The following is a 20,705-nucleotide window of genomic DNA, read 5'->3' as shown; positions in this document are numbered from 1 at the left end:
ATTTTTTATCGGATGACAAAACCTGTTTACAGAGATTAGTGAAGGATGTGTCAATATAATCAGTCACAGTTTTATGGCCTTGTAAAATCTGTTTAATTTTTTCTCTGGTTGTTTTTTTGCCACTGTAGAAGTTATGATCTATTTTTGTACAATTCTTTTTTTTTTTGTTTACATCTTTTCGTTCTTGTCATCCTCACTATATGTGAGAGAGAGGCAAATACTGAAAAGTAAGACTGTTTTAAACCTGAGGAATGTATAATTTCTTGCAAATCAATCCACCTTTTCAAACTGATTTGCTATTTCAACAGATTGGTTATTGATCCACTGGGATTGTTACTTGTGTCTCGCTTCTACAATCAATATTATGCTGAAAAGAAATGGAAGAATGGATTTTCAAGTGTAGTATTTCTCAGCTATTAGGAGCTGTGTTTGAGATATTCATCATTATTCATTATTTGACATAGCTTTGTCCCTTTTTTTTGTTTTTCTTTGTAAAACATTGCATCAGTCAGAAGTCATACTTCTGATAATGCATATTATGATTACATGTCTCAGTAGTGTAATGCTTGAAAATAATTTCCTGGGGATGTCGGTGACACCTTCTCTTATTTTAGAATTGATTTGCTTAAGTTAAAGCATCATACAGCTAGTCATTTCAGTAGTAATGATGGGAAGTCTTGATCATGGTGCATTTATTTTTATTTTTATGAAATGCATTTAATGGGCAAAGTAAAAGCTGCTAAACCAACTCTAAACATGAACCCTTCTCACATGTTGTCCCTCCAGTAAAAGTTCGATCTGTTATTTTGGAGAAGTGAATCTTCAGTCTCTCCTTTAAAACATTATTGATCAATTTTGGCTCCTGATTGTTTTGGTTGTAAATTACTGAAAAAGACAGTAAGTTGGTTTCAGAGCTGTAATACTGCTATCATCTCTGCTGTATATTAAAAATGAAGTTACTGCTCCTTGGCTATAAAACTAATGTAAAAGTCCTATTTGACAAGTTCAGCTTTTACAAGTATTCCAGGAATGGACCAAAGAGGATCCAGAAAATGTCAGTATGGCCTGAAATGGTCTTTGAGGGTAGTGGTTCCTGTGATTTGGATCATGGTAGTCGCAGCATGGGCTGACTGCAGCCATTGGTGAGATGTGGCCCAGCGGCTGCATTTATCCTCACTCATAAATTCTGCTGAGTTCTCAGCAGCTCGATTATTTAAGCAGCCACACTTGCTTACACTCGAGAGGACTCGCACGGTTGTGAAGTTTCTCTGGAGATGGCCTAACCCCATTCCTCCGGCCATTTTTGGGAAGATTAGAGCTTAATTATAAACTGTCAGCCCTCTTCTGATGAAGACATTGTTGGATTTCTCCAGTGAACAGTTCGATGCAAACAGCGTATGTCTAATGTGTCTAGGCCTGTCGGCTTGAAACCGGTTTTCTGTGATGTTGTTTGTACAGAGCTTACCCTGACATCATGAAGCGTCACTGCTGTGGCATTTCTTGTTGTGGATGGGTTTCAGAGCACAAGAGAAGCTAGACTAACTGCAATGGCACATGACTCGGGCGAAGGTTTTTTTTCTTGTCTTTCTTTTTGGCCAAATGCTCCAGCCAGTTACATAACTCTGTAACACATTTGTGGCCATGGGTGAGATGAGGGTTTGGCAAAGGTTTGGTGCCAGTCATTTTGGGTCAGGGTGACAATGGATGATTTGACAGAGAAACAATGCCGTCTTTCTCTCTGGGCCTGTTGACAATAACTGCATGTCTTGCACCTCTTGCACGTTTTTTGCAGCCTGTGGCATTTTTGTTTGACATGTTCTTGTTTTTCTTCTGTTTAACTTAAAGCTGTACTCTGACCTTTTCTGTTTTCTGTTTTCTTTAAATGCAACAGATGGAAGCTCATGACAAGTTAGTATATAGCTTTTTTTCAGTAACAGTCCAGACGAATGAATGTTTGCCTTTTCTAAATTGTCATTTAAACTCTCACACAACAATTCCAGTCCTTTTTGTCTTGTGACCTATCTTGATGTGCTTGCAACCCTTCACTGGTTGAATATGTTTACTGGTTTTGAGCATTTGTGATAGCTTAACTTAAACTCATCCAATAATATAAAAGGCAAAGTCTAGAGGAAAGTCTAAAAAACATAAACGTATCTTGATACTGTTTTTTCCTATCTCCACTGGAAACCTCTGCTATACTACAATCCATGCAACTATTTTCTAGTGATTCACAAGTCAAACTGCAATCTAAAACTTGAGATGGTAAATTATTCAATCGGGACAAAACTATAAACATCACAATGTCTAAAAGCTCTTAACTCATCAAAATCTCTATTATCTCTCATGTAAATGTCTCCTATCGCCTGTCTCTCTGACATCTTTATACAATCTATTTAATCTTTGGTCTATTCTACAGGGGTGAAGCAACTTACTATGGTGATGAGTGCCAAGAGTACAAGTAAGGGGCAGCTGCATGCAGGCTGGTTTGGCAGCTTATTAAGTTATTAATATGGCCAGGCTAGATATGACAAGAGGAGAGCTGTTGCTCTTTGGTAGATTCACAGATACGGTTTACAGAACAGCGATGCAACAGACAAAGCCTGTTTTATTCGTAACCATTCATCTTCATCCTCTTGCTTTGTGATAAATGCATGCTGCAGTTGACCTGCAACACTGTTGGAAATGGAGAGCATTTTTTTTCCAGTTGCTCGTCAAAATAAAAGCTTTAGAACATAGTCAAACGTTTTCACGAACTAGGGCGGGTCTGACAGGTTTTATGTTTTCTCTTATTGATTCTAATGACAGTTATAAATACGATCTCTAATGTGGTAATGTCCATTTATGAGCGTCTGTAGTGTTCCCGTGAGAAATCTAAGTAATAGATATCCATTAGCTCGCTGATTGCGTGACCGTGATGCTGCTGAGCATTAAGTATTGCATGATCTGTTCAGGATGTCCTCTATTCTCAAGGTCATCAGATTAGCTGGGCTGTTGTGAGTGGGTAGTCCCTTGTTGGGTTTGTGTTAACCGCGCCTGCCGTGTGCTGCTGCTGGGTGTGTGTACAGGCATGGCCTTAGGATGGAGAACCTGCCCTGTTTTATCGCCAACGACCGCAGCAAGAAGAGGCTGATCCAGGACACTGAGGACTGGCAGCCCCGCACCGGCACCACCCAGTCCCGCTCCTTCCGCATCCTGGCCCAGCTCACGGGCACCGACTTCAGTAAGTCGGGGACCAGGCCTGGCATACTCCGGAGAGTGAGACAACAGAGAGTGATGGGTTAAGGGTGGGCATCTCTGGTAGTCAAGATGAGGTGTAGGCGAAGGCCTGTGACTGAACAGTTGAGCTACTGCGATCCGATCATAGTGACTTTCGAGTGACGGCAGAGTGAGTGGCACAGGAAAGGTGGATAACAGGGGTGTTCAATTTTCTTTTTAGCCGTGGAGAGGGGCCTCAACTGTCGGGTGGCTGCTTTCTTCAGTGACACCGATTTTTGTTATGACTGTAACCAGTCTGAGAAACGGATGTACATGTTTATTACAACAGGGGTCGTGTAAGAACTGCACCTGATCAGCGGTTTGTCTTTTGAAAAGCACTTTCTTCATCAGTAGGGCATGCTAATGTGTGTCTCTCCTGGATCTCTCAGTGCAGGACCCAGATGATGAAATCATGAAGAGGTCCAGGTAAAAACTTGAGTTTTGTTGATTTGAACGCATCGGTTTTCTTGGTCTCCAGTGTGTGTGCATGTGGAAGCTTCAGTTTGACAACAATTTCAGAAATTCAAGTTTTAAACTTAGCTTCTTAGAATTTTGCTGCTTTAAATACTGGCATGTGTGGTGTGATTTGTACATCCTTTGGATTATTATTGAATCATAGCATTTTATCAATTATCTTAGCTTAGCGTAAAGACTGGAAACGGCTAATGTCTTTGTTCAAAGGTAATAATATCTGACCACCACCAATTGACTATTTTATCGGCCGAGCACATTCACTTCCGGGAGTCTTGTCATCACCACAAGGTTGCTAAGCATAAATAACCAGGATGAAAACATGCTACTTGGTGAGCTTTATACTGTGAGGTGGATTTGGTGAGCGACTGAGCCAGGTTAGCTGTTTCCTGACTCTGTGCTAAGCTAAACACTTGGCTGCTGGCTGGATTTAACAAACGGAAGAGTCTATCTTCTCATTTAACTCCTGGCAAGAAAGTGAATAAGCATATCTTCCAAAATGTGTAACTATTATTTCCCTTTTGATATTTTCCTTCCAGACCTATCTTATCCTTGTTCAGTCTTTGGTGTTTCACCCGTTTTATTCCTCTGCTACTTTTCACCTTTTTGTGCACTTTACTCCACTTTCAGCTCTCTCATGCTCCATTTGTATTTATTCTCTCCCCTACAATCTTTTTCCTTCCTGCCAATCTCTGTCTCATATCTCTGTTGCTTTCGCTCAGGGAAAAGTTCCTCACTGAGATTCAGAGTCCCCGCTATGCCCGTCTGAGGGATTGGCACCACGACAGGTCTGCTCGCGCCCTCAATATCAAATCCTGAGCGACATCTTAGACGCCATGGGATGCAGAGCCTGCTAGCGATAGCCACACCGCAACGACGCCGACGATAGCTGACCGTCCAATGGCAGTGAACAAATTCACCTTTCAGATACAGATGAGGTGAAAAAGAAGTTTTGGGGGAAAAAAAGAAACGCAAACCAAAAGTAGAAGAAACATAGCCTAGATGACTAAGCCCAAAGTGGAACCTTGCATACTGAGCCTAAGTGTAAGATCTCACTCTGAATCTCTGACTTGATGATTGTTGACAACACTGTGGACCATTGTGTCTGTGGCCCTGTTTTACATTTCACACTGCATTACTTAGTTAAGCGGTGGGAAGGTGGGAAGGAGGTCTCAGCAGTGGAAAGCGCCTTTCTGTTCGTTATTCTTCTTTGATTGTGAAGTTCAGACCCTCCTTTGATCTCTCTCTCTCCCACTTTCTCTGCCTGTTTCTATTTATTGAGTTCTTCATCCTCTAGAGTTTTCATTTGTGATCCCCTCATCTCGTAGGCTTCTCCAACCATTAAGAAAGAAAAGGAAAATAAATCTGTACTTGTTTTTTTTCTGCTGTCATCAAAAATATAAAACATCTGGAAAAAAGCAACTCTTGCTTCTCTGTCCTTTCTTCTGTTTCTTTTCTTCATGTTTATTCAGTCTTCAAGCTTAAAAGGATAAATCTCCTGATTATACTTCTTTCTTAAACTGACTTGCAGCAGTTTATTTAACGAGTGTACTGAACAAAAGCGATTTAGTAGAAGCAAGGTTTCCTCAGTTTGTGCCAATCTGAATAAATGATGTGCCTTCTCTTAGATCAAGGTTCAAGCTTTACTTTAATGACGTGATGCAAAATCATAAAGTGTAGAGGTGCACCGTGAGGAATTATAGCCTTTAGTCTTAGATACAAGTATCAAAGAGTATTTAATACCGAATAAAACAACCAACATTATCTAGAGTTCAGCAACAGTACAGTGGCTTTTATCAGCGAGAAAAGTTCTGTGATGTCTTTCTCCCTAAAACAGATATTTTTTAGATCACAGATGACAACAGGAAACTATTTGAAAGCCTCGTCTGTGGACAAGATACAAAATGTTCTTTTACCTCCTTTTGGTGGCCAGGAGAAATGGCTGGAATGAAGCTGCCTCATGTTTTGTAATAGGAAAGTGATTGAGAAGTGCTCTTTATTATTGTTATTATATTTAAGAAATAATGTTATGGCAACATGGAACTACATAGTGGTTGCTATTTTAAAGAAATAGTAAGTAAGTTGCATTTAAAAAAAAAAAAGTGAAATGGCTATTTCTTCACATACTGAAAATGGAAATTAAGGTTAGAATACACTTTAGTCATTGGTAAGGAAATGTAAATACTTGTAGTATTGCCAATTATACAGCTATAAACAAGTGACTATATAACGTGACTAACTAAACTAGTTGAAATCTGGTCTGTAATAATAATTGTATTCAAACACTTAAACACAACAAATTAGGAGAAGTCAACAACCAAAACATTCTGGACACATTTCAGCAGATAATGGTAACGAGACGGTGGCAAAACAAAGTGAAAAATATTACGTTAACATGCCACGTGTAATGAAAAACAACTACAACCTCTCTACATTAATTGCAAAAACATAAAAAGGAGCTTGTTGCACATTAAAAGCAGCCTGTAGAAAATTCACATTTTGTCAGTTGTCACATTTATTGTCAGTGCTTCTTGCTCCATCTAAAATCCAAACCTACTCTGTTTTTTTTTCTTCTTTCTGCCGGATGTTGAGCTGCCAACAACCTCCTTCTATCCTTATTGCTCTGGTCCCACAGGAGTGGAGCCAAAAAACCGAAAAAAAAGTATCTCAAATCAGAGGTATAAAAAGGAAATGTCAAGGAAATGTTCCGTAGGAATATTGCGGTGCTGCTCTGCAGCATGTCCACAACTCTGTCGGAGCCAAATAAAACCCTCCTGTCTGCACAGTCTGTGATGCGGGAATTGTGCGCCTGCGTAACGCTGAGCAGGAGGGGGGGAGTATGGTGAAAATGTCAAGAAAACATGATCCAGGCCGCTCCAGGTGAGAATAAGCAGCTGTGGAGGATGTACTCCAATTTGCACCTGCAACCTTCATCAGAGTGAGATGCAGCCACACAAACTCTCAAAGGTGTTTGAGAAGTCGATGCCATGGGCCTGTTGTCACGTAGGGCAGCGCTGCTCGGGAGTGTAGAGGCTGCAGCGTGGACCAGGGTGTTGTTTGGTCGGGTCCCAGAAGGCAGGCTTGCCAGGGTGTGGGGTGAAGTGCAGCTGACCCAGGGTCAAGGTGTTAAAACGGAGAAAGAGGTTTTTTCTGTCATCTTTCTCGTGCAGCCTCCTCTCTTCCTTTCACTCAGTTTTGCTGTAGTTTCTTTCCAAAAATCTCACTGTCCTTAATTCAGAAAGATTCAACTTCCTCGCTGTCACCAGCCCTGCAAGCCATCTTCTTGCTATTGAAAAGCAATTTAATGTCCTGTATTATTCAGTATGCTGTTGGAAGATAGCATAGTGTTTTTGTTCATTGTCTTGCTGCATAGCTCCAACTCTGTAACTTCTCCTGCCTCTGTAGCTTCTTTTGTTTAGTTGTGTGGCAACATAGGAAGTATAATTGATGCTGCTTTAACTTTAACCTGGTACAGGCGGCACAAGGCCGTTGGAGGGTAATTCATTTCACATTTTCTTCTGTTTCACTGCAAATGAGAAATGATTGCATCATCTTTCATTAGTGTATTGTAGATGGCACAGTTGCTGATGTAAACATGATGGATGCTCGAGGCAGTGTTATATTTTTTCCCAAGATGAGACGTCTCCAGAGCTCACTGTCTTGGCTCAGAAGTTGTTTTTGCTTCTCAGTCATGGTTTGAAGATTTTCTGAATAAAGTGACGATTGCTGCGGGTAACAGAACTTTGAAATGTAGAAACAACTCTTTATTTCAACACTTCTGCTCATGAAGGCTCGAAGCGAAGCTAGTCTGCATCCAAACCTGACAGCAGAGCGTGTCTGAGTTTGTCGTTCTCTAACTTTGCTTGTGAGTGACGTCAATCAATCCGAGGTGTTCAGGTTTCGGATTGCTCTCATTAGAGTCGTCGCTCTTGAACCGTTAGTTAATGCCTTTACCGAATGCGCACCGCGGTATCTGTTGTTCAGCATTGATCATTTGAATTGCGTGATTGATTGAAGGCTTGTGGTACCGCGTAAAATGGCCTGCAAATCAATTCCAATTCTATTAGTGTATTGTCTATGACATTTACCCGAATCTACGACACTCGACCAGCGTGTCTTCACAACAGGTGAGAAGCCCATGCTAATCCTGTCTATACCGATTCATATTAACCATGCTGATGCTTAACATCATTCACACACCAGGTAATGTGGGGCTCAGTGTAATGGAGACAGCCATGGCTGCCAATATCCAAACATGATATTCATTGAGTCGTAACCATGGTTACTGGTGTGTGTGTGTGTGCTTTTTTTAATTAGTCATTTCCTCTCCACAGCCTTGAGCCAACTCCCTCACCTGCCAGGGCCCAGGCAGCCGATAAACCAGATGGTGAGTTTCTGCTCCTGCTGATGCGTATAAAGAACCCCAGCAGCATCCAGTAGAGGTTGTGCTAATAGATTCTTATTAAGTGTCAATACATGAGCATCAGCAGCGCCAACATGACACACAGAACTGTTACACCGTACATCTGGAGGGAGTGTGTGTATATTACATAAAAGTGTTCCCCATTGTGCAATAATTCAAAGTCACAGCCGAGTTTGTGCCGTATTTCCAAAACGAATGTCCTTGTTTTGTTTTTCTCTGGCCAAGGCTCCAAGACTGCAGCAGCAGGCAGTTCAGGTCCTTCCTCTCGTCCACCGTGGGTCACTGACCGTAATTTCGCCGACCGCTTTCGTCCAGACAAGATTAGCACAGTTGTGACTCAGCACCAGCAGCCGGTCCAGCCGACGCCTATGCAGAACCGCAGCTCCATCCTGCAGGCTGCGCAGCAGGTTCCTGAAGACAGCGGGAGTACCCCGGTATGTGGTGCCTGCAACAAAATCATAAGGTGAGACCGCACCACTGGTGGCAGTTTGATTAATTTCAGCAAAATAAAATACTCTCAATGTTTGCTCTTTTCAAAGTCCTTTTAGAGAAATGACACATGATTTAACACAGTTAATATATGCAATGGCAGATTGCATGACTGCTGCAAATTTAGGCAGTCAGCATAATTAACACAGTTTGGAGACACTTTTTTTTATCACTGAAGACACGCATTATGCTGACTTTGAAATAATTTTAATCTCATTTCACACATTTCACAGATAACAGATAAACCTTCGTTCGTATTCTGGTCACCATTGCATGAAAACAGAAGAGCTGTTTCTCAACAAGTGAAGGTGCAAAGTTCCCAGGAGAACTCCAAAACATGTCTCCAGTTTTTAGTCACCTTGCACAAAGGGACCAGTTATCTTTTGCCGCGTGTTGTTGGACATGTGCTGACATTTCCTTTTAAACTGTCCTCGTTTGGTGCAGATTTCCATAATGCCTCTGATGTGCTGTAAATGTGTGTGCGTGTGTGTGTGTTTTGCAGGGGGCGGTATCTGGTAGCGCTGGGGCGTTCTTGGCACCCGGAGGAGTTTACGTGTTCACAGTGTAAGGCGGTCCTGGATGAGGGGGGCTTCTTCGAGGAGAGAGGATCCGTCTACTGTACCAAGTGCCACGATAGCCAATATGCTCCTAACTGCGCAAAGTGCAAAAAGAAGATCACAGGGGTAAGAACTGCACCATTGTGTGACGCAAAATCAAAACACAAATCAGAAACATGAGCTGCTGTTTCAAAGTTGGTAGTCTGTGATTTCTTTGAACAAGAATATATGGCTCTGGTCTCCACTGTACTCCAGGACACCAGCTAAGCGCTGAATAGTAAAATGTATAACCTTTTCTCTCCATCAGGAAATCATGCATGCCCTGAAGATGACCTACCATGTTCAGTGTTTCAAGTGTGCAGCCTGCAAGAATGCAATCAGGAACCAAGCCTTCTACATGGAGGAGGGAGAACCCTACTGTGAGAAAGGTGAGACATTTAGCTGTTGCCTTCTCCCAAACTTGACCATTCCTTGGCCTCCAATTGCAAATAATGACAACAATTATGTAAAACAAATGGATAGTTCTTTTGGGGAATTTTGGGACAAAACATACTTTATTCACATCCAGATCTGCTCCTTTGATGCTTTTGTTAATGATACCAGCTGCTCCGTGTATGTGTGTCCAGCATTGCTTTACAATGTCATGAGACTGATGCTTATGCTCATTCCATTTGAAATGTCCTTTTCAAACAGACAACACCTAAAGACGGTAATTAATAGTTATAAAATAATAACCTCACTGGAAGTTTAGTATGAATGTCCTTTCCCTCAAGGACAGTGCCTTTCTCTCGTTCAGACTTCATAGTACAACATTCTCACACAAAGAGATGAAGGAATCTCCATGGTGAAAAAATCCTCTGCTGGAAACAAAGAGAAACATCCTATTAATGTGGTTTTGAGAGAAAGAATGTAAGAAAAGTCTTGACCACAATGGCTGAACAAACTCACAGAAACCTCATTTTTAACACAAAATACAAGACTAACCCTGAATTAAACATGATTGAACAATGAAACACTGGCAAAAGATAACAAAACATGCATGCTGAAAATCCTCACTGTGCTGATTGATTAGTTTCAGTGCCAACTGAGAACATCTCAACCCGTGTAAGACCCCCTATAAGTTAACACATGGATCAAGCCTTTTATATTTATCGTAAATCTGCACTGGGCCCTCAGTGCATGAATGAACAGAGTGAGAACCGACACCCCGCCATGCAGCATTAAGTTTGTGATCGAGCTTATTTGTCGAACGATGTCGTATCCTTTTACTTTAAATGGATGCTGTTGCTAAGCACAGTGCAGTTCAGGCTACAGAACAGCTGGGGTTAAAAAACAGTTGAATGCAGCCAGTCGTTGATTCAGAGGTCTCGCTATGTGCGTTTTATGATATAGTTGTTTCTTTTAAATAAATAAAAATAGCTCACTGCCTCCCCTCCAGTTTTCCTCATTTTCATACAGATTTTATTTTGTATCAAGCTATTTGTAAAACTGTTTGCTGTGGGGTTTGGCATGGGCCGACATCATGAATCTCTTGGCACGTACCACAGTCAATTATAAAGTGGGATGTTTTCACCTGTTGTAATCTATTTAGCTCCAGTTTACTTCATGCATTTCTCTATTGAACTTTATGAATGGTGTGTGCTCTTCTATTATGCTCTAAATGATTTAGCTAGGCAGCGTGCTTCTCTCTGTCACTACCGAGGCTCTGACGTGGATCGCTGGCTTATCAGAGGCCAAGCCAGAACCGGAGTACTCGTACTCTGAATAATGCCTTCAGCTCTGATAAACATTCTGCTGCCTCAGCATCTCTCACCCACTCACTCTCGAGCAGCATTATAACCTGACACTTTCCCAAGAGACCTTGTGATGAAAGGGACTGGCAAATCCAGTTAAGTATCTGGAGCAATTTTCCCTCATCGTAATCCCTCCCTTAAACTGTGGAAAGGCACTAATGTACAGTCGGTGGACAAAATAACACAAACTCAAAGTATCAAATGCCAAATGAGGAGAGCAGCCAACACTTGGCTTCAAAACAGCTTCATCCATCGTTATTGCTGTCATTGAAGTCCTCAATTATGTGTGTGTGTTGCGGGATATTACTCTCCTTCAAGAGGAAAAGCCTTCAGTTCTTTTATAAAAGAGGTGGAAACCTATTTCACACTGCGTGCTCCAGAACACTCCACAAAGGTTAAGTGTTTACATAAGGTGATTATGGAGGCCATGCTGGATGCTTGACCTGATATCCAGGATGATAAAAGCCTCTTTTAATTTATTTAATTATGTTATTCTGATTGATGTCTATCATATCACCTTCTCTCCTCCCCTTACCTTTATCACTCCAGACTATGAGAAGATGTTTGGCACCAAATGCCATGGCTGTGACTTTAAGATTGATGCCGGGGATCGGTTTCTGGAGGCCTTGGGCTACAGCTGGCATGATACGTGCTTCGTCTGTGCTGTAAGTCATTTTGATTGATATGGCTCCCTGTGGGCTCTCTCTGCCCCATCTCTTCTGGCTGTCCCAGCACAATGCCACCTGAAAAATCTGCCTCCACCTCTGGACCTTAAGCTTTCCTCCCACTCTCTTGCTCTCTTTCAACCTGTCACCTGCAGTCATCACTCTCTCCATCTCTCTCGCTCTCTCTCTCTCTCTCGCTCTCTCTCTCTCTCTCTCATTCTGGGGAAAAAAACACTGAAATTAGATGCAGTCAAGTAAAGAAGATGTGCCTGCTCTCTGGCCAGTCGAAAACAGTGTAAATTCACATTGGTAATGTTAAGGTCTGATATCTCGTCTGCCCTTCTCTCCCTGTCTCCTTTCATCTCAAAGCTCTGTCAAATCAACCTGGAGGGGAAGACGTTCTACTCGAAGAAGGATAAGCCGCTGTGCAAAGGCCATGCCTTTGCTCCAGTGTGAGAGCGAGCTTCATCTGCAGAGGAAGCAACACTTCTCTCTCTCCCTCCTCTTTATCCCACTCCGCCCTCCAGCACACTCGTACACATTCTACTCTCTTCTTTCCAGCCACACACCAAGTCACACAGTCTTTCGTCTATCCTACAGGCGTTGTTTCAATATGTGAGGCTTACTTTTAACTCCACATTGTTACTTTAATAGGACACACATATTACTGCCTGTAATACCAAATGCTGTGTTGTATAACTGGAAGTAGTCAAGGAATTGTTTCATGTCATCACTAACCTGTTGAGTATAAGCCTTTTTTAGATCAGACATAAAAAAGTGCAGCTGTAGTTCATCTACATTTAATTGTAGTTGCTAGTGAAGAATTGACCACATAACTCTCCTAATCTCATCCTTGTGCAACCTGAAGTGAGATTAAGTCAGTATCTTGCCAGGTGAAGGAGTCATTTAGCTTTTAATAATCGTACATATTGCAGTAATGATCTGCCTCTACTCTCTCTGTACTAAGTGGAGGGAAGTGGTGGCCCCATTCAGGGCCCTGCTGACTCACTTACTGCAGGACCTATTAATGTAATGGGGTCCAGTCGAGCACAAAGAGGGGTGTCTTTTCTCTGCTTGACTGGACCCCCGCTCCCCTCCACAGAAGCACCCACTGCTGAATGTGCTCTGATTTGCTTTAATAGCCACAGATGTGGGTGACAAAAAGAAAAGTCTGGTTTTAAATGTTTCACTCCATTCCAGTCTTTTAGTATTATCATTTATTGGACGTGTTATTGTAAGACAAAAACCCAACCTTTATAGATTATTCCCCCCATCATGTTACTATGATATTGGTATTATTCCTTGGAGTACTTTCAAATCATGGTTGAATTTGTATTTATATTGCTCCAGAATGGGCCTGTAAGTGTTTTTTGATTATTTTTTTTTTATATCTGTTGGATGTTTAAAATATAATAATCTAGTAATGGCGAGCGCTGGAGCAGAACACCGGGCTGGACACATCTGTAAGATTTTCTATTAACTGATGTTTTGGTTGTCTTTGTTCTCACCAACACCTGCGCCCCAACGAGGGGACAATGGACTCATGTTGTCGCTGTTTTGTTGGAGTTCTCTTTTCTAACATTTTTTACGTTACACAAACAGCTGTTGTAACAAAGTCCCTAGTGAATCCCTTCAATGTTCTCTATGTAGAAATAAATAATTTTACAATACCCATTTAGTCATTGAAGTTGTCTGAATTAAGTATTCCTTTATTCAAAATGTTAACCATGTTGAACAAATAGTGAGTGACAGTATTTTACAACATGTCAAAGTATTTCTTTAAACGGAGCATCTTGTAGTCAAAAAGGATGTTGAGTCTTTGAAGCGTGAATATATGAAACAAACCAGTGATCATTGAGAAGCACATACACGGTCCTTTTTTATGTAAATTAATACGCAACACCAGTTTCAAGTGAGAGATCCAGTCCTTGAATTAACAATATATAATTTATTTACAACAATTTCAGGTTGAATTACTATACATACCTTTCTGAAATGTCATAGATAGATATATATACATAAGGCCAAGTAAATACTTGAAAGCACTTAGAAACGAATTTCCAAAATTCTACCCACAAATCCATATTGTCCAAAAAGTACAGAAAATCTCCTTTAGCAGAAGTTTTTCATTGCCACAAAAGTTTTTGACAACAATTTACATTGACGATAGGGAACACAAAAGGTAAAAAAACAACAATAAAACAATAAAAGGATTATACAATTGCATAAGCGCTGTGGCATGTAATAAATACAGCATTTTTGACTTGCAGAAAGGCAAGAAACATTGAATCAAGGAACTAAATACAAAAACCATTCACAAGTACAGAAGTCTATTGTTCTTGTGACAGGGAGGTATGTACACACCCAGTCGCTCTCTCTCAAACACACACACACACACACACACACACACACACACACACACACACACACACACACACACACACGTCCTTGACACTGAATAGTAATGAGTGACACAAAAAGTACAATTGTGAGATGAAACAGTTTCCTCCATAACTTGGGGATGAACCCTTTAACGAAGCGCGTGTGTGTTACTGACACACAACTCTTACACAACTATCAGGCCCAGGCTTCATCATGAAGGAACTGTATTCATCACAGACACAGTAATTGCAGATTTGTTAGATTTCGTTGGACAAGTTAGATGTGAAGATAGATGCTGAACATCATGGCGGCTGGTGAATTACATTACTGAAAAGTGCTTCGACAACACATCCAAGAATATGACGGGGCTGATACAATTTCGCACACACACACAGTCTGACTGTACAACTGCCATGGCTCATCTAAACGTGCCGTGTCAACACTGGCTTGTCGGTGTCCAAGAAGTGAGGTCCTCGTTCCCCACTTAGCCTCCACACAGTCCCAGTGTAGTGATTCACTAAGCATTAGTGACTATTTCCACCTTGTATTTTAAATGCTGCTTACACTTAGAGAAATAATCAGGTAGACATATGCAGAGTAAGGACGAACAAAATATGTATAGAAACTTCCCGTAAAACAGTCTCTAAACCCTTAACACTGCAAAAAGTCTTCACTGCTAGATCGCCAAAGAACAGTATATAGGCAAACACGTCACGGTTTAGACTTGACAAATGCTGCGCCAGTTAAGTGTCTTTTTTTGGCTTCATATTAAAATATAATTTACATTTCTTTACAAAGTGATAAACAGACACATATTACTGCTTGAACATACGCCGTTAACTTACCTCAAAGACGAAAGCAATGAATTGATTTGGACTTAAAGTCCGCAGTTCAGAAGAGACAGCAACTCTGACTTATTCTATAACTACCCGCAAGTAAAACAATGCTGAAACGATATTCAATGGACACAATAAGAGTATGAAGTGGACTCAAATGATACTCATAAAACTTTGGTTACCAATTCTGCTCATATACATTATGCAAAGTGACAGCACACGGCTGGTATAGAAAAAGTATTTACACGTGACGATGATCCATTTCAACATGAAAAGATTGATTTAAGGTGATATCGCCATTTTCTTCCTAACGGGGCTTGATGCCATCTTTTTTTTTTGTTAATAAAAAAATGGTATAATTTTATCTTATGCATCTCTGCATCAAATCGTACAGGGGCTTGTAAAAACATGTTGGTCAAGAGGAGGCGTGTTAATAGGATAGGATGAAAGAGAGCTAACAGGTGCTGAAATGCCACACAAAAACAAAAAGGAATTTTCAAGACTTAAAAAAGGACCAAAAAAAAACCTTTTAAACATATTTTTCCCCACTACAAGGAAACTTAAATGTACATTCCAAATATCTGACAATCATAAAAGAGGCTCCAGTTAGTGTTAAAGGTTGAAGCCAGAGGAGCTGCTAGGACGGGCGGTGCTAGCTGTTTGAATGAAGAGGGATTTAATGAGACGGGCTTTCTTTAAAACTCTAACAGACATCTTCACATGCAACCCTGAGGCAGACGCAGAGAGAACTATGGCTAATTTGGGATTGCTCACAACTTTCAAAGTACAATTACTGAAACGGTGGACTTGAAAGATGATCTGTGCATTTATTTTTGTTGCCAGACATGGTATCAATATAAATAAAAAATAACTGTAAATTAAAGGGAAAATTTGCAGTTTTCCAAACTCATCTCCATCTCTGAGTTGGTGATACAGTGTGAAAAACGCCTGCAAGGTCGACTGCTTCTCTGGCAGGGACATCGGCAGAGGCAAGGAAGAACTACGGCGCGTTAATTCAGCTTTGGTAGCTGTGGGGCACAATGCCGCTCAAAAACGTCCTTGTTCCCTTTGTTTCCAACAGCGGGAAAAGATATATATATATTTATATATTCTTTTTTTTACTGTGTTTTGGCTGACTCAGATATTTAGCTGGAGCGGGGAGGATATGGTCTTGAATCTGCGCTGCAGAGACGATACGACTGACGGAGCCTTTGCTCAAATTGCCTTCCGATGCCAACCGCATTTTCTTTTAAATTGTAATCATTGTATTTGCCAACGAGGGTGAAAATCGCATGCAGAGTATTTTCACATCTTACTTTGAATTATTGATTTATTTCTGTCAAACCAGAGTTACTGATTGTTGGAACAGTGGAAAAAACATGGAGAATGGATTTGGTGAGAATTCAGAAGTTGTACGGTTGAGTTTTAATGTTGAGGGGTAAGAATATTTCCTCCATTGGCATTTTGAGTTTTTATATAAAACTCGCCGCACGTGTGCAACTCATCCTGGTTCTTGTAGGCACAGCCGGTCAATATAGCACAGCCGGGGAATTCTTTCTCTTCATTTACATTTACCATCAGCACTTATTGGACATCCATATAAAAAGGTGGCGAATTTTCCCTTTAATGCAAATGATCAAAATATAACAATCAAATGCTTAGTTGCAGTTCATGGTTTGTTGCATAAATCTGCTGGATACGTTTTGCCATCCTGTCTAGAAAAAAGGAAAACAACCTTTCAAAGCATTTTTTTGTGAGCGGAGGCGTGACATTATGCATAAGCGACTGTTAACTTTCTCTGAGAGCCGGGCGTTTCTTTGATGTGGAAATACAGTTTGCCATAAAGCAAATGTAGATTTCCCACCAACATTGCTTGATGCATGATGAAAACAAAGCCCCACAACTATCCTTCATTGTGAGTAATCTGGTCAAGATTTGAGGAATCTGTTGTCAGATTTTCTGTGGGGAAAGTGTTCTGCATTATTCACAAAGGATAATAACCCTTTGGCCATGCTATATGCTTAACAACATCTCTGCTACAGAATGAATGTAATCAGAGGGGAAATGTCATTTCGACGACATTCAATGTTCATGTATATGCAGCAGAAATTAATTAGAGGTGGAGTTTGAAACAGAAAAACCCACAATTAACGATTAGGGTAATGCAAGATGAGAAATAAACTGGCAAAATCAAAATCACAGGCCTTGAATAGAAATAGCTTTTGAGATATGACTTTAGCGAAGATATTACTCACTCCTCCCTCAAAACATTTCAAAGAACCCAAACCCCACATATATTGATTTAGAAGCGGGGAAGCTGTGGAGCGTCTCGCTGAATCAAGATGTCAAGATGTTACATTCACAGTAGTGATACCGGCTGGACTAAAAAACAAACGGGATGAGACGGGTTTCTGGGCCTCTGACATACAATCTATTTTAATCCTGCGAGTCCAGGATGTGCTACAAGCTGTCTGTGTGTGTTTTTAGGAAAACAGATAATGACACAAATAAGACATGGACCGATATAGTCTCACTGGGCTTGGGGAGGGTACGTTCACGGACTGATGACCTTGATGAGAGCGCGTTCAGTTTCTGAGATTATGTTGTATATCGAACCTGCCAGTTGCATATGTCGCTTGTTTCCTTTCACCTGAAATGACCGGCACCTTTTGTCACATCCATATATATTGAATTCAAGTTGAAAAAGGATTCATAGAATTTTCAATATTGGCCATCAGTAATAGCATTAAGTTAGCATATTGCTGCTTATTAGCCATAAATGGCCTATTTATATAAAAGGCATGAAGTTGAATTAAAACCGGGGGGCGGGGGGGGTGGACTAATTTAACTTCAAACTTTGATGGAAAATAAAGGGTATTTTTCTTTAATGAATACATTTCCCCACACACCCAAACTCTCATTTGGTCTCATTTAAAGAACTCTGTTCGGTGGGATATAGGGATTCAATCCTACATAAACCCTCACATCTTCTTAAGTGAAGAAGAGGGACATGGGGACAGCTCTGCTCTTCGATTCCTGCTGCTGTAGTGTGTTGTTTTTGTGTGTGTTGTTGTGTTCTGTACTTTTCCTCTGCACCAGTCTCTCCCCCTTTTCTGGGTTAGCACTCGCCATCAGAGACCAGGAATATCATGGCTTCTTGTTTGCCAATGTCAGCCATGACCGTGGCCAGCTGGTTGATGTTGCCGTTGTGGAAATGTTGTGCCTCCCACAGGTCCAGGATCATAGAGGTTGGGCTCGCTTTGGATGCAAAGAAACTCATGTGTCTGCAGAGAGAAGAACACATAAATAACGGTGAGGGAACAATGAGACGTCTTCGTTAAACTCAAGCGACGTGCACATATCAAACGAACAGCGTCGGATTTCTTTCTACAATAACGGAGTTATAGGGAAACCTTTTCAGATGGTATTTTATAGCGCCACTGCTTCTTGTAACTCTGTCAATGTCAAGTTTTATTGTCTGTTATATTGCTACATCCTGATATGCTGCGTTGGAGCACTAAGTAAAAAAATGATAAAAAGTATAAGAACACAGTCTAGCTGCCATCAAATACAGAATCTCTGGCAACTTTCATTTGAAGCTTAGCAGCATAATCCTCATTCCTCTTTATTTGATGTGGAAATTGGCCCTAAATCCCATATAGTAAATCCTATATAGACTTTTCACAGTTAAGTCGGAAGTGACCTTTTCCATTTTAGGAGCAGAACCTTTACGATCAAACCCAATCAATGACAACAAAGCAGTGGCCCCAGACAGCTGTATATTTGATGTTGAGTGGGACCTGATCCCTCTGGTACCGAAGATGCTTGTTTGATTTAATGGCCTTTTTCTGTTCTCCAAATGTCTGGGGCCTTAACTGTTATGTAGAGCACACATGACATTAAAAGGAGAGAGAACAGCGTAAACCAATGGCACAAAGGGGGATTGTGTTGTGAGACGAGAAGACCAAAAACACCCTTTTTACCTTGAGAAAGGTCAGGCCGACTCCATTACTTGCTCGTATCTTCTGTTTGCCTAGTGAAGCATTCTGTGATGGTTATAAACACGTGGCTGCTTTGGCAGTACACAAGCGCTGAGAACACAGTGCCACTCGGCTATTTTGAGTCAATTGGATTTTATAGTGCAGGCAGCCTTCCCTCTGCGTCGGGAGAACACAACAAAGAGTTGGTCAAAAAAAATTGTCTGGGAACAAACCTCTGTGTCATTATTCAGATAAAAAAAAGACAGAGCTTAGCGTCCGACGTGTCAGCCCCGCTTAGTCACCTCGCTGTGTGAAACACCAGCTTATCTTGTATGGCTCAGACACAGCCGTTTGCTCAGTCTTAGGAGAGAAAGATCAAATAAAAGGTTCTTGGCATTTTAAGTTTTATTGATTGGTCTCGTTCCGCTCGGTCTGAACGCTTTACACACACAGAAACAAACACAGGAATGCTGCATGACAGAATGCCAAGGGGCTGCCGCCTTTTCAGGAAAACATGTTGTTAAGGACAGATCAAACAGAGCAGTTGTTCCTTCCCGAGGCCCAAATGAGAATTGATTATGTTGAGCAAAACATTGCTAATTAAACCCGTAGTGCATCAATTCAATTTGTGAATAATTGGGGTAAATACAGTTGATTGGATAAATTAAGTGTACGAGGTGGAAATTAAATTGGTGGAGGATAAGAGATCAATGCCTGGCTCTCTTCTGTTACAGGTACTCCTGTAATAAATTACAGTAACGGTGAGAACGAATTGAGGTCGGCACAGATCCAAACCTATTCCATCTTCTTCTTTTTTGCCGCTGATGGGCAGCTAGCTGCTACCTTTCCAATTATAACTGTTAAGCAGAATGTAGCAGGTACAAGTTTAGCTGCAGACTTTAAGCTGCTTACCTGTTCCTGAGGGGGGAAAGAAGAGGAGGATCGTGTTTTCTCACAGAAGTGATAGCTGTATCCATCAAGTCCACATTAATCCTATAACATTATAGCTGTGTCAAATGAGGATTAGCCTGCGGAAGGCAGAACTTTGTTTACCTGAACTTTAGGGAAAACATTTGACTGCTGTGATGCACTTTACGCTGACTGTGTGGAGCTCCATAGTAACATGCTACTGCTTCTGTAATGCCGCAATCAGTGTAATTACATGTTCATTATTTTAAACAAGCTGTGTGTGGAGTGTTCTACATACACATGTACTTATGTGCAGCCTCTATTCTCAAGGGGTTTGGATAAATGAGGCTCTGCTGCATTTCTTGAGAGCCTTTATGTAAGCTGCCTTTCCCAGCGCGCTCTATTGATCAGTGATCAGATGAGGCATTATGGTATCGTACAGTTGGGTATTTACCTCTCTAGTTTAAGTCTTTGTGCTAGCATTCTCCAGTCGGCTCCGTTGGGACAGGGGGCATCCAGGCTGCTGCATATCTTCTGCCTGATGAGGTACGGGATCTGAAAGGCGCTGGGCCCCGCCAGAGCTGGAGCGTTACTATCCATTAACAGAAACTCGGCATCCACAGCTCGGGTGTCCTGGTAGGTATGACAGCCACAAAGCACGGTATAAGATCCATTCCTACATGACTAATGAAAAGGCTGAAAAATCGCGGTTGTGCAAATCAATTGCCGGTTCCCGGCGCGTTATTATGCTGAACGTTACCTTGGCAATATTAAAGTCCAGGCTAAAGCTCTGTCCCTCTCCCTCCACCTGCCACACGCACAGCTGGCAGGTGAGCTCGCAGGTGCTGAGGCTGAGTCGCTCCAGAGTGAACGTGCAGTGCAGGTACCGCTGGGAACCGTTCCAGATGTGGTAGAACGGGATCTCCTGCAGAAAGAACACGCGGC

At 41.4% G+C, this 20,705-nt stretch overlaps 2 protein-coding genes across 2 annotated transcripts in view; one reads left to right on the top strand and one right to left on the bottom strand.

Moving 5' to 3' along the window:
• pdlim7 (PDZ and LIM domain 7) overlaps window positions 1-13,320 on the top strand; it is a 30,540-nt gene extending 17,220 nt beyond the window's left edge. Inside the window, exons 6-13 of the mRNA XM_079228644.1 lie at window positions 3,066-3,220; window positions 3,645-3,681; window positions 8,061-8,113; window positions 8,375-8,612; window positions 9,141-9,321; window positions 9,503-9,623; window positions 11,538-11,653; window positions 12,023-13,320. Of these exons, the coding sequence (XP_079084770.1) occupies window positions 3,066-3,220; window positions 3,645-3,681; window positions 8,061-8,113; window positions 8,375-8,612; window positions 9,141-9,321; window positions 9,503-9,623; window positions 11,538-11,653; window positions 12,023-12,109 (988 nt within the window). The 3' untranslated portion in view covers window positions 12,110-13,320. The remainder of the gene's footprint in view (window positions 1-3,065; window positions 3,221-3,644; window positions 3,682-8,060; window positions 8,114-8,374; window positions 8,613-9,140; window positions 9,322-9,502; window positions 9,624-11,537; window positions 11,654-12,022) is intronic.
• Window positions 13,321-17,989: 4,669 nt separating this feature from the next.
• unc5a (unc-5 netrin receptor A) overlaps window positions 17,990-20,705 on the bottom strand; it is a gene marked incomplete at its 3' end in the record, with an annotated part of 121,820 nt that continues 119,104 nt past the window's right edge. Inside the window, exons 14-16 of the mRNA XM_079228438.1 lie at window positions 20,521-20,685; window positions 20,215-20,393; window positions 17,990-18,155 (exon numbers count right to left, since the gene is read on the bottom strand). Coding sequence (XP_079084564.1) covers window positions 17,990-18,155; window positions 20,215-20,393; window positions 20,521-20,685 — 510 coding nt within the window. The remainder of the gene's footprint in view (window positions 18,156-20,214; window positions 20,394-20,520; window positions 20,686-20,705) is intronic.

This window comes from Taurulus bubalis (genome assembly GCF_910589615.1).
Source record: "Taurulus bubalis genome assembly, chromosome: 13".
Lineage (NCBI taxonomy): Eukaryota > Metazoa > Chordata > Actinopteri > Perciformes > Cottidae > Taurulus > Taurulus bubalis.
The sequence above is the reverse complement of the archived record's forward strand: the minus strand, read 5'-3'. Positions and strand labels throughout refer to the sequence as shown.